Source organism: Diachasmimorpha longicaudata, chromosome 14 (genome assembly GCF_034640455.1).
Source record: "Diachasmimorpha longicaudata isolate KC_UGA_2023 chromosome 14, iyDiaLong2, whole genome shotgun sequence".
Lineage (NCBI taxonomy): Eukaryota > Metazoa > Arthropoda > Insecta > Hymenoptera > Braconidae > Diachasmimorpha > Diachasmimorpha longicaudata.
This window is the reverse complement of record NC_087238.1, coordinates 5,662,709-5,681,176: the sequence shown is the minus strand read 5'-3', so window position 1 is coordinate 5,681,176 and position 18,468 is coordinate 5,662,709. Positions and strand designations below refer to the sequence as shown.

The following is an 18,468-nucleotide window of genomic DNA, read 5'->3' as shown; positions in this document are numbered from 1 at the left end:
ATAGCTCGAGTTTTTTGTTTCCTCGGTCATTTTACATTTTTTTCTTCTCCGTTCTCCGCTCATGCTTCTGGGGATGCCACCGGGGAGATTGTGGAGGCGTTCCACAAAATTTAACTCACAACATTTATTGTAATTAATACATTTAGTCGCGCTGTGGGAACCGGAGGTTGCGGTTGTTTCGTTCGGAGGGCTATGAAGTGAAGCCTCTGACTGCGCCATCAGGGGTCATGAAAAAGTGGTCAATGGTAAAATGCCCTCGGGTGGTCCGGTTCCTCATTGACGGACGAGAAAATCTATTGTCTCTATTGTATCTATTTCTATTGTATGGAAATGTGACGGTTACTTGACTCGATTGAAGGATCGAGTGTGCGAATAGGTCTTTCGGTTGAATCTGAAAAAAACTGGGTGGGGGGAGGTAAATATAGCGAGGCTTAAGTGCGAAGTATTCGGTCTAATGAACGAAATTATGTCTTTTATAATGGCCACCAGAAACCGAGGATATCTCGTGGGGCACCTCTCCATTCTTTTCTCCCAAACTTCACGAGAAGTTTTATCTACCTCTGACTGAGTGAGACTCATGGGAGTCGCCCGAGGGCACTCGCGAAAGAAAAAATAAATACAACAGCTAAATAATAAGCATTCCACTCTCTTTCCCTGACTCTAATGCTCGCGCTACCGTTGCGTTTCACTTGACTTTATCCTAGGATGCGCAAAATTGCGGACAGCACACTCCAGTCCAACTATCTGAAGAGTCCATCCATGTAATTACCAGTCCGAATTCCAGGACTGAAAATGACGGAAAAAAATAGATTGCCTTGTTTCTTTTTCATGAAAACATCAGGCGAGAGGAACGAGTTAAGAGAGCACCAGTAGCATTCCACGAATTTTTTTTTTTTCAAATTAAGCGATGGTTCAGAATAAGTAGCTCTGCGGAATGAAGATTTAAATCCTGTGGGTTTCACGTTAAGGATTCAACGTTCATTCATTTGTGGATCACACAATATAATTTGTTTTATTAAATCCAAACATTTTTGAATTCAATAATGAGATCGTTCGATCATTCGGGGAAAATTTCTGAGGTTTTTCCGACGATAAAATTTTTTTCACCTGCAAAACTATTTAGGAATCTGCCTGTCCCTATTCGCCTATTGCCTCACCACCTCAGACTTACGTTTCAATTCAATGGTCTCGATTAAAATCCCATTCGCCCCGAGGTGTTGAGTAATCATTCATACGCGATCATTGGTTACCTCGGCAACTCTTGCACAATCCCGAGAATTTTTAAGCGCACCTGTCGCTCTGCCCCATGTGTTGTGTATTTCATTCGATAAGAGCAAAAATACCAACTGCGAATCAGCATCAACTGATGACTTATCTCGGATAATCAGATGCGTCTCGACGTTCCTCTTTTATCGTAATCTCCCCCTTGCGCAATCCAAATTCCTCTGGTTCTTCTCGTGTCTGGCTGTCTTCCTCATTCTGAGGATCATGTTAACTTGTCTCGCTCTTCATTCCCCTGTTTTTTTTTCTCTCGTATTTTCGTTTTTGAGAGAAGAAAAACGATGCACCGTGGGGTATCTCGATAAAAATACTATTGTCAGTGGGATGTGACTATTATTACGAGGACAACGTGTGGGCGATTTCCCGGACACGTTGGGAGACGAGACCCAGGTTATTTTCAATGGTCGCATTTCACGTTGAAGATACTTTCTCACGACCCCGTAAGACTGATACTATTGTTTGAGATTATCGCTCCAGGGGAGGGGTGAGGGGAGGAGGAGGAGGAGAGCGAATGGTTCATAATCCTAAATGACAGCTGTCCCCAGCTTTTGCGTATATTCACAAATTATTATGATTTTTTCACTGCAGATGAACTCGTTATCCACAGTGTGGACTTGAGAGCAACTATGTGCACAACTATACTCCAATAGTTTATTACTCCGAGCCTGTGATTCCGTTGGAAGTTAATTCTCCTCCCATTTATGTGCGAGAAAAAAAAAATTCAGACGATGTTGTACGTTCAATGTGTTATGTTTTTCGACGTTTCATTAACATGAAGGTTAATTATAATTACCCTCCCCCTTTCGGTATGCCGTAGACGTTTGGTGCGTATCGTTGCACTCGGTGCAGCAATTACCCGACGCACACAAGAAGAATCCTCCAGCGTTCCGGTTTCGTTGTGTCCACGGTGACGCTTGGCGTATGCCCTCCAAACGCCCGATGCGTTCGACTCGCTCATTAACCTGTTCATTATTCTCCATCCACCCCGTATTATTCACATTCGAAGTCTTTATTTCAACATTAATTATGTGGAGTGCCACAACCGCCGAGGACAATCCCCAGCGCAATCCGCACGTCCAAATGATCTCATTCATCTCTCTCCAGGGCCAATATCATCGCGTCGCCGGAATTTCCATCGCTCCACCGGGCAAAACGGCCGATTGGCCACAGTCCAGAGATCGTGAGGGTGTGTCGCACTCTCTCCCGACACAATGTTTCATGTCTCGGTCAGCTACTCCACCTAATCGCCTCAAAACTCGAAAAAAAAAGAGAGACGAACAGAATTGACGGTACACGGGTTCAAAATGATACACTGTCCCGCATGATATACGCACAAGATAGATACCCCACCTCCGCACCACATCTGATGCTTCGACGAGCACGTGGTAGGATTCACACTGACCGATTCTGCTGATAGATATACTGCCGTTTCCTTCCTCCAATGCTTTTCCGTTTTACCTCCACTCGCTCTTGTGTATATATTTTTTTTTTGTTTTCCACAGTCCCGTCTCTGTCTTGTTCCTGAATATAAATTTACGCGTACCCTAGGCACCTCCTTCTCTCTTTACCGACGATACTGTGTGGTATATGCAAATAAAATGGTCGACTGGGATGCGAGAGATGGTCGCGATGACTGCTCCATGGACGGTTCCGGCTAGTGGTGCGCAGTTCCCGCTTTTTATTTTTCTCTGTAGTTTCTGAGAGGGATTCGAACCATCACATTCTCTCTTTATCTCTCTCACACAGGGAGAAAATAATCGGACTATTTTTATGGGGTGATTTTGATAGAAATTACGGTGGTGCTGGACGATCTCGGCGGAAAATGCAGGACTGAGGACAATTGCTGTGCCGCGTGGTAAAATTTCTTTATCGACTTGGGAAAACTTCTGTATCGACCTATAGGTAGGGCTGTTCCAATGAGCACAAACAACAATAATAAAAAACAAAACAAAAGGAGAATTATTAAAATAATATCGAGAGCAGGGAATAATTGAATAAAAGTAATCATTTGAAGTCGATCATCCCTTTGAGCCGCCATCGGATCCAACTTTTTTTGGGCCTCATGCTTTGTGCGCAGTCCTTGATGAAGAAGTTACGATGATTGCGTGTGTGAGTGTGCCAGAGACTAGCCAACACGGTCACAAAGCGTGCCACGTACCGACGGGCGTGCTTCCTCCGGGTGTTCGCTCCACTGGGCCAAACCCAACCGTCAGCCCCCGCACTACAACTCTACTCATCTCTTTACCCGGACTACCCCGCTCTGGCGACTATTCAGATTGCACGAGTCGACTCGCTTCAGTCGGTTTCGCTCACGAGTTGACGTATTGTAAATTGCTGGTTTTTAAATTGTTTAATTTTTAGGGGGTAGAATAGGTGAGAAACGAACTCACTAAATAATCACGTCAACGTGGATATGCGGTAGTGCATCGGCCAAGTCAATTGTCAAGTCTCCGAGAGTCACTATATCATTAGATGGATTAAAAATACCCATCATTACGACACTTTTAATTTGTTATTTAAACACTTATCAAGGACGATACATGTGAACAGGAAGGAAGGATATATTATTATACCCAGCAATAAATAATGCAGGACAAACTGAGATAAACAATTCAGATGGCGTCTCAATCAGTGACTGGTCAAAGTGGCCATTTTTATTTACTCCACTGGGCCAAACATACCCAAATATGATCTTGTTAATTCATAACTGCTGATTAAAAATCAATCGCGATAAATTATTTTTAACTTTGTTCGTCGTTGCGACATCTCCGTGCGTTTTAACGCGATTACGAGCTGTTTTCATCCCGTTAAAATTACGAGGACCCGACAATCTGGTTCATGACAACCACTATCTCCCCGGCTCTCTTCTCTCTTCACGGCGCGTAAGCACAATAAGCGTTTACGTGTTTCGAAGATAAATCACTTACGCTTTACCACGCGAGGGATTCCGATAATTTTGCGATTGGGACACGCGTGCTGTGCGATTCTCTATCGCAATTTTTTTTTTCCAACTCGGGAGGTAGAAGTGCCCGATTTTTTTTCTGCCTTATATCTCTTATCATTCATTACGGCCATCGATAATTCCCCTTGATATTCGGTAAATTAATTAATTACATTTTTTAATGGTACATACCCGGAGACAAAATCAGTAAAAATTTACGTAATTTTTTTGTGCCACAAATCCATGAAGATATACAATTTAGACAAAATTTTCACGTGTCGCCGTCGGAATCACCGGAGGTTATCAAGAGGATGTAAGAGCGAGGCGTATCGTTCACGATTAGATTGCCCCTTTAGTCCCATCCGAGACGAGCTGAGTGATGGAATGAGACGATAATGAAATGTAGATAAGAAAAAATTACACAACTCGGAATGAAAAGAAAAAAAGTCTAGCAAACACTTTTGGTCTTGATTTCTCTCGATTCCTCTCATCCACAAGTAAAATAAAATATTTTACACGTCTTAAATCATTCGAGAAAGAATAATTTCCACTCAAGAAGTTGAGCCAGGAGATAGTATTATCTTGAACAGTTGTGAGAGCCGCGGATGGGGGTGGGTGGGTGAGGGGGGGCCGAAGGGGACGATGCGGCTGAATGTGAGAGACTAGCGGGTGCGGGCGGACGGGAATAAAAGACGGTTTGCGTGCGCCCCAGGGCGGTGGTATCTCCCGACCTCTTGACCCCTCGTATGCTGCCTCTTATTTCTCAGAGGCACGAAAAACATGGCGTAACGGCCCGCAACGGAGAGCGTGGTTATCGCGTGCGCGCAGGGGGCATCGACGAGGCGCTTTTATCCTTATCCATCCGCACTTTTTTCTTTCAAAGAGGCTCTGCAATAGTTATTCGCGATATAAACCCACGATTTGGACGCGGAAAGGGAATTTGGGGAGAAATCAGACTTCGAGAGGGCGAAACGTGGGAGAAAATGACAATTAACAATTTTTTAGGTCAAGTTTTGTGGGAAAAATTAGACTCGAGAGGATAATTTTTGTGATAGAACTACCCTTTGTCTCTCAATCGATTTTGTCAAGTTTAATCATTCTCAATTTTAAATTTTCGCGCGCAATAAAATACCGAAGCCCGTAATGAAGTCCCAGGACAGGTGACAAAACAATTGTTGGAGCTACTCAGGAATCCCCCAAAAGGATAACTGAGGTTAACCTGGTAAAGCGAGTTCCCCCCTGACCGGAAGAAGGGTCCAACCCCAGGGCTGAGGTGCATCCCCTCATCACACTTTATTACCCATCCGTTTCCGGGGGCCTCTTTCCAACAGGTTAAACTCAGGTGGCTCATTCATTTAATCGATCTGCCCCGAAAAATTGGGTTTACGATTTCACGTCTTCACGAGGTGCGTTTACCACACCTCGCAGAGACACAGATTTCTGGATAATTGGGCGTGGCCGTTTATTATCGCTTACCCGGGAAGCACCTGAGGCACTCATCAGCGAATAATGTCAAGGATAAACGCTCTTTTGTGCCGACACCTCCATGAGCAGGTGTTATGAGCGAAAACAATAATAAAACTTCTGGTGCATTTGCGCTGACAAAAAAAATCGTGTGGAGTGAAAAAGAAGCGGACGGACATTTCCAAAAAATCCAAATTCAACTGTTGCAAATGAGAAGAGCCAAACGACTCGATGATAGCAGAAAAATATACATCATCCTGCCAAAACCGGTATATTAAAATTAATGATGATTCTCGACTGCATACGTGGGCTATGCCTCCCCATTTCCATACAATTATCATTAACCTCCCGGCATTTTCAGCGGGAGTAATCTCAATGAAGGGGGTGAGAGGTATTATTTAATTATTCAGTCGAATAATTTTCAACGATCACTAACACGATTTTCATCTGCACCGGACGAGACCCGATGATAAATTTCTCCACCCAAATGAATTACTCCACTGCAAATTCTGAATTTAATGAATGGAGTTGGGGAGAAAAGAAGATATGGTATTAATTCTGATTGTCGAAGGCCAGCGGTGGATTGATAATGAGACTTCACGTGGAGTAATTTGGCACATGCGAAATTCATTCTTGGGCTAATGGCTGAATCGAAATCTTAATGATGGAATGGGTGGCTGGGGAGTGATCGTTAGTCACCGTCTGAGTGTACATGCTGCCTATCGATTCGCGAATTAGCGCCATAGTTTGGCGGGATTACAGATGAGGTCCGTTGGTGCAAGCGACAATCAGTCTTCATCGATTGAGCCATTAATCAGAAGTCGCCGAGTCGTGGAGGCCTATCTTAATCACTAGTTTGGTGAGACGTCGAGGAGTTTTTTATGCCATCGTTTCTTCGTCGAGTGTATCTCGAGTGGCTGCACGCAGGGGAAAATCTGATAATTTTTATAGTGTGATTACGATTAAAATTACTGTGGTGCGTTACAATCTCGGGGCAAACTGTACACCTGAGGAAAATTACTGTGCCGTCTAGTAAAATTTCTTAGACAAACTTCAGTCATTTTTACAGAACATTCCTCTGTGTGTACGTGTATGTGTGTGTGTGCGGCCATTTTGACGGAATTTTCTCCCCTTGCGTAACACCTCACAATAGATTGGAAATTAACGTCTCAACAGACTGTCGCATTTACCTAGAGAATGCGTGTGAGTCAGTGTGAGTGGTAACGCGGGATATCCTGAATGCAAATCTCATCGCTGGACATCAACCGACAACAACCGGAAATAGCCAGTGGTTTGCGCGTTCATCAAGGAAGAAGGGTCCGAGGGGGTGAAGATTGTTTTTTAACGGCCACCTGTTTCGCTGATACGGAAATCAAAAGCGGATGTCTGGCACCGGTTCCAGTATCCACCGACACGTAACGTCAAATAGTGGAGGAGTTGAGTGGAATAACGATAGGCTATTGAATCAGTCATATTCCAATGTTTACAATTATCGCGTTATGAAGGCACGAGATAACGAGAAAAATGTGGGAGAATTTATGCTGAGAGCTTTCATTATCCGAGAGAGGATGACTGAACACTTGGAAAATGTTGCGTCAGTCGACATGTGGAGAATTAATTGTGCCAAATTGTTTTGCTCATGCGCTGTCGCTCACTTAATAATACCCAATAGTCCTCCAAACGATTAAAGTTCATCAGGGAATTTTTCCCTGACTGACACTTGCGCTTCAGAATTACCAAACTTTTCAGGTAATTTCGTCAATCCATAAATGTCCAATTTCTCTCCGCGTGTGCGATTAAAATTCTTTTTAATTATCACCTCTCATATAATGACCCGGATGATATCTCATCATCCTGCAGTACTCCCAGCATTCAAAGACCCCTCGAAAAAAAAAAAAAAAAACAAAATTTCGAAAACAGTGAATTTTTTTCCACATCTCCCCATAAAACGAACGTTTCCGTTAAACGCGGGATAATCCTGAAGCATAACGATAGCCATATATCCCTCAGCGTGTAGTCACCGATAGGGGAAAAAAACATTAAAAAGTCACAGCGTGCAAAAATTTAATTACCAACCACCGGCAGAAACGATTATCGCGAAATCGTAGCTTTCGACTTTATTTATGTACACTTTTAAACCTTCTCTCCCCGTTCCCCGTTGCCGTCATCCACACGGAGTTGGCTGCGTGTCCCCGCAGTTAAATTAATACGCGTCCTTGTGGCTAATTAATATTTGTCGCCATTAGCCATACCAGTTGAAGTGGTGGGGAAAGGGGAGAGGGGTGACGAGAGGGGTAAGGATGTTCTTTTAAACTCACAGCCCCTACTGTGAATTGGAAGCCGACAAGAACCCGCTTGAACCTGTCACATTCAATAAACCAGAGAATTTCTGGTGATTTCGAGAAAAACAAGAATTATAATTAAGAGGACAACTTTCCATCTGCCTCACCCCATCCCCTTCCCAACGCGTTCATTCGAATTAAAGAATTTTTTACATCTCTTCAATTATCGAAATTAAGATGGACATTTTTATTATCAGTCTTGATAAACTCGTGATAAAAAAATAATTCTGTTAATTTAAAAAATTTCAGCTGAACAATTACTGGGCTCGTTGACGATGGCGGGGGGTGAGAACTTTACTAACACACACATGTGTTAGTAAAGTTTGATTTTAGGGGATCAAAAATATTTAGAAATATTTATATTTAGATTTATAAATAAAATCGTGAAAATTTCGCAAGATTTGCGCACCATCCAAGCGACGTATGACATCTAAATGTTGAAAAAATTACAGATAAATATTTTTTCGAATGTACCCCCAGTAATGTATGCGACACGTAAACAAATTCATGCGTCTCTACTACACGTCTGTTTGTCTGTTTGACTTTCCCAGACGTGAGGTAAGAATCACCTCCACACATTCATGTAAACGTTACCTGCCTCTGAGGCCCCTCAAATGTTTTCACAGTCGGGCTAGATATTTTCCACCCCTCTCAGATGATAGCACGTCTCGACCTTCCAAGATTACAGCTCCAGATATAGGGTTACGCATTCGGAATAAAATGATTTTAGACCGAAAAAAAAAGAGGATAAAAATACTCGACTGGGAAATTCACTTTCCTTCGGCTCGAGTCCCCCTTCGGCCATCGAATTCCTCAGCTTCGGCGTTCTCACGCGTCTCGAGGCTTCTTTTACGCACGCGTATAGGTATCTTCGGTTAGATAAGGCCCATTCCCCCGTGGAGAGTTATCGCCTCGCGGGGCATAATTAAAAAATTTAATGAAAAATGTAGTTTCATTTACCGAGTGATAAATTATTGCAATTCTATCTCATTAAATTACCCATAAATGCACTCGTGTGTGTTACACCTACATTTACATTGTGCCCTTATATTTGTTATCAACCAAATTAAAGTTTCCGTTTGTTGTCGTTAATTAACGCGCTGCGATCGGAAAATCCGCGAATTCGCGACAATTTTTAATCCCGATCGTCCGACTGTTTTGATTCATCCGCATTTTCCGGGGACGTGAATGAAGTTTAAATAAACAAAACAAAATTTGGAGGTGCGTTTTACTAAAACCGTTAATGTTATGCGAGCGATGAGACCGGGGAAATGAGAGAGAAATTATTAGTTCGAAGTCAACGCACGCGATTCCATGCCCTGCATTCCGTCGTGTTCGGTCAAAACCCACGTCGAACTTGAAATATAAATTATGGATCGGGTGGACCTGGACGCGGTTTTCAATTAGAGTAAAGCTTTCTCCTGAATGTAGATAAAATATAAATTATTGGGGGATAATCACAATGAGAGAGCACGTTAAATTTTGAATGGATATCAAACTACCGTTTTGTGGAATAATATTAACAATAATTTCAAGCATGGGATGATTCCCCTGGAGTCCTTGGAAGCCGACCCCGTGGTAAAATACACACATATTCAGTGTGTACTTCGAGAAAACGTTGAAGCGAAAATACGCCGACGAACACTAACCGGGGGTTCTAACGAGACGAGAGAGCCTTCGTGGCCTGGAATATAAATATTAAAACGCCTTCAAGTACTTAATAAGGTGTGGTCTACCTGACGGATGGTCTCATTATAACAGGTGCGAGGTACTGAGTGCTGTTTGATCAGTCCCTTTCAGAATTTTACCTCAACGTTTTTTTTCTTATTATTATTTCAGTTTATTTCGCCTTCATTAGCATTTTATGTTTTTTTTTACCATATGTTTACAGTACGTGACACGAACGGGTCTCCTGTGTCACGTGGATTATTATTATTTTTTTTTTGAAAAATATTTCATTCTCCGGGAGATATATTTCAATTTACGGTCTTCCGGGTGTGGCTTACCTGGTTTAAATTACACGAAAGATAGAATTTTTCCCGCGAATGCAATTACGTCATCATTTTTTAATTAGGACGACTGAATTGTTCTCTACGCCGTCTCACAGAGAAGGAATAATCCGAAAAATCCGTTAACAAAAATTCAGATTAATTGCCTCTAAATCCGTAGTCTTTCACCGACATAGGATTCATCCGGTGTCACGCCACGCGCCCTCATTAACAATATCACCCCTCCAGCCCCTGGCAATCGCCCCGAGAGACCGTTCTGGTGAAGGGCGAGTGTGGACGATGTCTTCCCCCATGACAGGCATCAAAAAGCTCGCGGTTTTTTTTTTTTCACTTTAAAATGTGGTTTACCTACTTATCCCCCAAAGCCCTTGGCCCATTCATCAGTGTTGAACTTAAAACAGTTCAACTGGGCCGAAGCCACGCTCGCTCCATTTTTCAGCCTTCCACCACTGATCAATGCGATCTTTCCGCTCATTTTTTTTACTCCTCGTCGATCTTACACTCCATTTCCTTTATTTTTTCAAGCTAACGTAATTAGTATAACTTTCTTAACCGGTAGCTGTCAATTTGTCAAGCTCGAATCCAGAGGAACCTGGAAATATATTTTTGGCCCTGTATGATCGATCGTGGCCTAAAAAATTAATTGCAGCTGCCGATAAAATTGAAAATAATTTTTAACGTCGGATAATGTTATTAATATTAGGCTTTAACCGTTAATTTTTCATTCGAGTCAGTAGTCGGAGAATTATTATTTATTTATTGGTCATGTAGCTGATTTTATTTTCCCGCGCGAAAGAGCCCTTCGTATTCGATTCGTTAAACTGAAGGGTTTATCCCTCTCCCGACGACCCCTTTCGTCACTTCACTAGTGAACTCACGGATAATCATCATCAGAAGTCATGACAGTCTCGACCGGAGGCAGCTTGATCGATCGCAGCCCATTGACTTCGATCAACTGTAACTTAAAAAAAATTAGAGCTCACCCATTTCCACCCAGTGCCACCCATTTACAAGACGACAAGGGATTTTATCGACAAACAGCTGCCCATTGAGTGTAACATAACTGTCGGTACGTGAATGTCTTCGCGTCGGTATTTCTTGTTGAAAGTTCCAGCCAACATCCACATTTTCCACTTCAATCTCATCAAAATCGTTACGTGTCATACGGCATGTGGAGTCCTTTTTGGGGTTATAACGAGAGCAGGTGCATTGCGAATATTCAGGACAAAGAGGGGAATCACAACGATCAAATCCACGAATGTCAATGATCCTTCAAGCATTGATTTGTTTTCATTATTAATTATCAGTTAAATTAATTGTGATTATGGGGAATAACTGAAAATCAACGGTCTCTTGAGCCGTAATTTTGAGGAGGGTGACATCAGACAATGTTGAGTAACAATAAAATTGTGAAAAATAATATGTCGAGATGAGCCTTGAAGCAGTGGAATAGCCAGAAAAATTGAGACAGTTGAAAACAAATTGGGAAATAAAAAAAATGTTGTTGAATTGAATAGCGTGTATCGGAGTGCATCGAGGGGTCTACTGAGCGAAGTAATGACTGAAGCTTCCTGTGCACACACAAATCAACAGGGCCAAACGTAAAATGAGATAGGGCAATGTTTGGGAGGGAGAGGGGAGAGGAGAAAGAGACGGGAAATAAATGAGTGGCGAGAGAGGACGACCCTATACAGGATATCCGACATTTAATCTGATTTCTGGATTATACACCAGTGAGTAACGACAACAAAAGCCCCTTTGCCTTTTGCCCCCTACACCCCTCTCACCACATGTTAAACCACCATTTGCCCACTAGCCATTGCCGTCATCCAAACGGATGTTTGTCACAGTGTTAGGGCACCACTTTCATTTTACGCTCATTTTTATCGTTCGATCATTTCCGGATTTTACACAGATAAAGAGTTCAATGAAAATTCTGGGGTGAGGGGGGGTCAACTCTAGACTGGAAAACAATTAAAAAAAAATGGTGACAAGCCCTCATCAACCCTTTAACCTGCCATATCTTTACAATTTCTCTATCGAAATTGTTTCAACTTCAGGGATAAATTCATATAATACTGATCACGTCATTGAAATATTATTAATCACCTAATGACCCACCGGACGCGCTGTAAGATTCTGTAAGAACTCGTTCCAGAATATCTCGACATATGTCTTCTTTCATTTTATTTCATTTCCCAGGGGAATGCCACACCAAGACAGCGTAAATTCTCGCTGTCGTGAGATTCACTCGAGTGTGCGCTGCCGGTACGTGTCGAGATCTCAGTTATTCGAGTGTAACAATATCGTGAAAAAGTACACCGAGTGGCTGTTTCCTCGTATGAAAATTTATCGATTATTGATGTGAAGATTGATTGGTATTGACTGGAGATTCATCAAAATTCATCAAAATTTGCAGTTCATTAGAACGAGCTGTTCTGTGATGACCAAAAGCACTTGTTCTTTAATTATGTGACATTACCATATTATTTGTAAAATTACCGGTGCGGTGGGAACACCAATAAGAGCCCACCTATTTCATTGCCAATGGTTTGTAAACTTTTTTTTTTTTATCGACAAAACACTCCGCAGTCTGGATCGGATTCCAATGAATTGAATTCCCGAGTGATTGATGTCTCGCCATCGACTAGGAAGTCTGATCTCCGGGATTATTGCCAGCTTAATTGGCCAATTATTTTACCCCATTGATAATTTTCATGATTAAAAAAAAATGGGTGAACGTCGCGCGGAGATACGGTACTCGGTCAATGTCCCACGAGATTCGTAATAAAAGCGCACGGTGGCTGCCCATGACACGTTCACATGACCCTTTTTTTCCTCTCAACGTCACAGTTCTCATGTGAAACATTATATGCGTTATGTGCGAATGGGATATACGTGTCGTTGTGATACTTCCGCCGGATAAATCGTGTCTGTGACGAATCGTATTGAGGAAAATTGTTGAATTGTAAATTAAAAGGCATTGAAGATAATTTTATACGATAGTACACTTCGCGTAAATTGCATTAGCATTCCCATAAAAGATTCCAAAATATTCGAGTCTTTGTTCAAGTTGACAATTGCACAACTTGAGAATAATGTTTACATAATATTTTTCATTTATTCCTTCTGATAATTTTGATAAATCTGGGAAAATAAGACACGGTAAATAAATCCGGGTCGAATTACGGTGCGAGTATCGCGCGAATAAAATCAAATATATTCCTATAAATATATTTTAAAAATTATCGGGATAGAGGAAAAAATCTTATGTTTGATGTCTCATCAATCTTATCTGTCGATAATTTTTTTTCTCGACATTGTAAACAGACCAATGCATGCGCGTGAAGTCTCGGAAATCTTCCAGCTCTCGAAGTCAACTGATAAACCCTCCGTCGAATGACATGTAATAGAAAGAGGAAAAATATAAATGAAAGCAAACTCTCACAATCGATAATAGAAGTTCTTGGAGATATCGATAACCAGTCGGATAACAGTTTGTTCATTTCTCGGTGACTACTCGCGATTGGGTTATTAACTCCTTTTCATCGGACGCCGGCCTTGAGACAGTAGATTAAGCAGATTATAGTCATACATTTTTATACGCCCTCACAGTTGTTTAGGAGCGCGAGTATTAATCCCTGTGTTGCCCGTTTCTTTCCCCCTGAATAGTCAGAGACCTGTCATTGTCATGATCGTTCCGATCACCCACATCTCCACAGACAATAATTCTGGAATTCCCCACAAAAAATAGCGCAGTGGAAAATCTGCGAATTAGATGACTTCGTGTGCGTCTCCAATAAATATCTCCACCACGATGTCAAAGTCCGTGAAGCAAGTCACGTGCATTCTAGCTCCCCGATCGCCGAAGAATTAACAATAAAAAAAAAAAACCGGTCATATTCTCTCCCGATGTGGTAAACCTTCTGTACCACCGATAACCCGATTATCGAATGCGTCAGGGAAAATCTAACGTTTGAACTCTGGTGTGACTTTTATCACCAATAATTGCCGATTCCCCCCTGTGGTGCTGGATGTCGCAAGGGGTCACCTGATAACGAAAGTCATGGGAGTGTAAAATTCACCGACGAAAGAAGGAAACCGGCAACCGGAGATAGTTCATCATTCAACGCACATGATGCATGATCTTAATGAATATTATTATTGCTAAACTGTTTTGATTTCTTTATTGAAGAGTTTTATCTCCCCCGCGACGAGAGCATGGAAAATAGCTCATCGCATAAAATTAAACTATCAATCTTTCATAATAGACTCGTAATCGTTGTTTATTTGTTATTCACATAATTTTCCATTCAATGGGTGAGTGGAGGGCAATCACGGATGATGAGTGATGTGGCCTTGTCCGATATTACTGAGATATGACCGACGAGAAATCGAAGAATTGTATACCGTTCATTCCGAGGAGATTTGGAAGAAAGTCCAGTAATTATTGTTATAATAATAATTATTCTGGTGGCGCAGGGATTTTCCGATCAAATGTGGGGACAGTCAGTGGAGGAAAATGATTAGAAATAGCTCCTCGAGGATCTAAGTCATGCTAAATCCGTCCGCTTCATAATCTCTCGCGAATTACGCTCATACGACTATCCTCAGTCTGTTTACCCAAATTATAACCCTCCAAGTCACACGACTATCTCGGTACATAAACTTCAAAAGGCCCCATGCGCTCCGCACGTACTCGCGTATACCCCGATTATTATTATTATTACTTTTTTTTTCAAACCGTACAACCTATTTGCGCGACTCATTACCAACAGAGAGAGAAAGCCCACCAGTTACGAGTCATTCACTCCAAAGTGGAAAACAAGACGATGATAGAGCACTAAATGTCAGACGAATTAACACTAAAACGTTGAGCCTCGTGATGTTTATCTAATCTCTTAAGACAATCCTGAACACTGAAAATAATTTTATTACATTTTTTATGAGGCAATTTCAGTTGATCCATCTTGTTCTCTTTTTTTTTTGATAAATGGAGCTATCGATTGGCGTTACATGGAAAAGAAAATTTTCTACGAAACGTGACAGTTCAGCACGTCCACGGAAACGACAGGAGAGTTGTATAAAACAATATATTTTACTTATCGACAGGTTACACGAGTCGTGGGATATACGACTTCTACGTGACTCCATTCAAGTTCATTTTTCATTTTTCAATTTTTTTTTTGCATTTAAAACGACGTGAATTCTTGAATGTCTTTAAGAACATTTCCCCCATAAATGCGTGAATGACCTTGGAAAAGCTGTTGATAATCGTATTTATTATTTTTTTTTAATAATTGTTTGTTTTCGGGGAGCAGTGAATTTTACTGGGGAAATTGTCGATGAGAAAAATCACTAGGGAATAAATTGAATCGCGTAGTAAGCGGTCAATTTCCGCCACTCCTCGTGTTGCTCGTCGAAGCGTATCGATTCACAACACTCTTTCACCCCCCGCACCCACCCCCTTCATCCCGAAAAAAAACCTCGTTGGCCTCGCATTACCTCACGTGAAAACGCGTGCCCATGAATCCGTTTCGCATCGCGTCGATCCACGGGAAAAAAACAGATAGACCTCCGGCAAAATCGTCGCACAATTTCCTTTTACGTTTTTAGTCGATTCTTTTCGATATACCACACACTCAGAAGGCTGATTGTTACGGAGGGAAAAAATGAATTACACGGTGGGTAATTGTTTGGGCGGTGAAGGGCCCATACGCTTTTGATAATGAGAAATTCGTCGGGTATTCTTCACGGGGTTAATAGAGATGTTCGGACCCTTTCACTTAAACAAAATCCTCGAGAGTGAATAAATAAAATTACGTTACTTCCGGAAATATTTTTTGAAAATTCCGTGACAGACGTGGAAATATCTTAGTGTAAATCGATTCCGTTATCTGCATTTTTAACAATTCAAAGTAAAGCGTGAGCTACATTCAGAGTCAATTAAAATTCCTCTGTGAAATTTATGACTCTAATTACCTCAAACATAAAAGTCAATGAAAAAAAATTTAATGCGACAAATTCGATCGAATTTAGTGGACGATATGAAAAATTCGAATGACTATAAAGTATCTGGTGAAATAAAAAACAAGGTGGGTGGAAACTTTCACTTGACGAAAATTCGGTCAGCAAACGACAGCGAATCTGAAATCACTGGAGTGTACACGCGCACGCGAGTGAACGTTGTAACAGTGGCCGGAGAGTGTTTTTGGTTGCAGCTGATGCACTTTATACCCAACGCCTCTTGATATCGACTTTTTATTTTCATTATTTTTCTCCACCATCCGCCAACTGAGAGTTTATTCTCATTAAATGAGGTAAACACGACGGTGGGATGTGAAAAAGAAATCGGGATCGTGCCAGGTGATTTTTTTTAAAGCCCGTTAACGGAGAAGAAGTGAGCAGGGACATTTTTATAATTTATAATTGCGTGATACAATTTCATTTCCGACGTTTTCACCCAATTTTCGGGAGGGGGATCAGGTGGACCCAACGATGCGGATGATTATTGAAAATTAATGGTGTGTTGTTAATTGTAATTTTCAGCCTTCGATTTTTTTTTGTGAGAGAAAAAAAGGGGGTTTTCCTCGCATTTATTCGCGTCTTAGGGCGTTGTTGAGGTTCAGGCAAACCCGATGAGTAATTATGGAGTAACTGCGGTTTCCAAATTTTTAAAACATTAAATAGAAAAAAAACTCGGAAATTAGGAGCTCAATAAACATCTCTGATCGGTCAAAGGTTTTGCAATTTTCCTTTTGGAAAACAGTAGTCGATATTATTCCCCATAAAACCTACGCCATAAAAGTTGGTGTATATGTTAATGAAATTCATCGCAGTGTGCAGCACGGCAGGCGATGCAGAAAGTACTGAGAGAATGATTCCTCTTACACGTGGACTCGTGTTACTCCGCATGGTTCTCTCACCCCGTCGAGAGGCTTCCTCCTCCCTGACAGTGTAAATCGCATATGCCAAATGTGAATATACACGCTATTTGCGAGGGTTTATATCATGAAATATCCAGCACCGATAATTCCTCACGGATGCTCCGCGCCTTTTAGTGTCCGTTTGCTGAGTTCGCGGCATTAGTCAGTGTTTTAACGAAAATACTCCCTCGTCATCAAAATTTACACTGATAAGAGGGCAAAAATCCCCCCCAAAAAAATATAACCCCTGATTTTCCCTCCATTCCTCCCTTTCCTACGGGTATTTTTCCTCTATTCAGAACGAAAATCGTCAACAAACTACGGTAATCCATAATTTCTCAAGAAACTCACCCATGTCGTTAACATCCAGAAACACGAGATGCAACATAAGATCGGCGCCAGGAGCGGATCGCGTGGCACTGCAGCCGTGGGATCTTCACGACTGAAAAAAAAAAATCCCCATTAAAAAAAAAATTGAAAATCAAGATTACAGTTCATTATAAGAGCGCCTCTCGGTGCAATCGTACAATCGAAAAAAATAAGAATGTAAATTCGTTTGATCTGCCCCTCAGGTTAGCGAGGAAGTGTGGCTCGACTAACCAAAAAAAAAAAAAAATCAGGAGGGCAGAAAAAAAAGGAAAATTTTTATTTCAAAATTATTGCTCATGTGGCCAAAATGTTTTTACATGCGATCGGGGGAGTGCGTATATTCGATCGGTAAAATGCGATCGTGGGAGCGATTTATTACACCTCTCAGGACGCCTGGCCAGGGTGGACAGAGAGGCATCGGTCCTCCACGCAAGACCAAGATATCTTATCTTCGAAACACACACAACGTGCCGCTTAATACCTTTACCTCTTTTGCCCGTTGGCTCTCTTTCTCTGTGCACATCTCCGTCTCACTCTCGCTCTCTCTACCTCCCTCCCTCCCTCCCCCCACCCCTTCTTGGGCTTTTTTTTTCTCTCGATACCAATTCACGATAAAGCCTCACCTCTGTATACAGTACTGTACACAAGTAGAATCAGCAGAGACAAAAAAAAATTCTCCCCCTTCCCCCTCATCGTTCCCCCTTTATAAGAAAGTTCCTTACAATCGACTCGAAAGAACGTAATGAGGGCCCTGTCTCATTGCTGAATGGCTTTATCTTTTTCGCGGTTAATTACAGAGATTTTTCTTACCAATGGAAAGTACAGACAACTTATTCGTTGTATTTATACCGAGGATTTTATTTTCGGGGCAATTAAATATGGAAACGTGTAGAATAAAAGGGAGATTAATAATCTTAGGTTGGAGAATGAAATATCGTCAGTTGGTGGGGAAATTCACGGTTGAATGTCATCCAAAATTAAGAGAAAGATATTTACGGCTCAAGGATATTCATGATGACGGAAATTTTTCATTTAAACTGGTAAAAAAATTAAATTTAATGAATTGTTAATTGACTATCAATTTTCCGGATAGTGGGGCTGAAAAATCATTTCCCCGGTTGATGGAGGGGTTTGTC

General features: G+C 41.6%; 1 protein-coding gene across 9 annotated transcripts in view; it reads right to left on the bottom strand.

The window, feature by feature from the left end:
* The window catches only part of LOC135169256 (uncharacterized), a 187,305-nt gene that overhangs the window by 72,872 nt on the left and 95,965 nt on the right, over nt 1-18,468 (bottom strand). For all 9 annotated transcript variants that reach the window (XM_064134080.1, XM_064134078.1, XM_064134087.1 and 6 more), the window contains one exon: nt 17,315-17,405. In XM_064134080.1, the coding sequence (XP_063990150.1) occupies nt 17,400-17,405 (6 nt within the window). In that variant the 3' untranslated portion in view covers nt 17,315-17,399. The remainder of the gene's footprint in view (nt 1-17,314; nt 17,406-18,468) is intronic.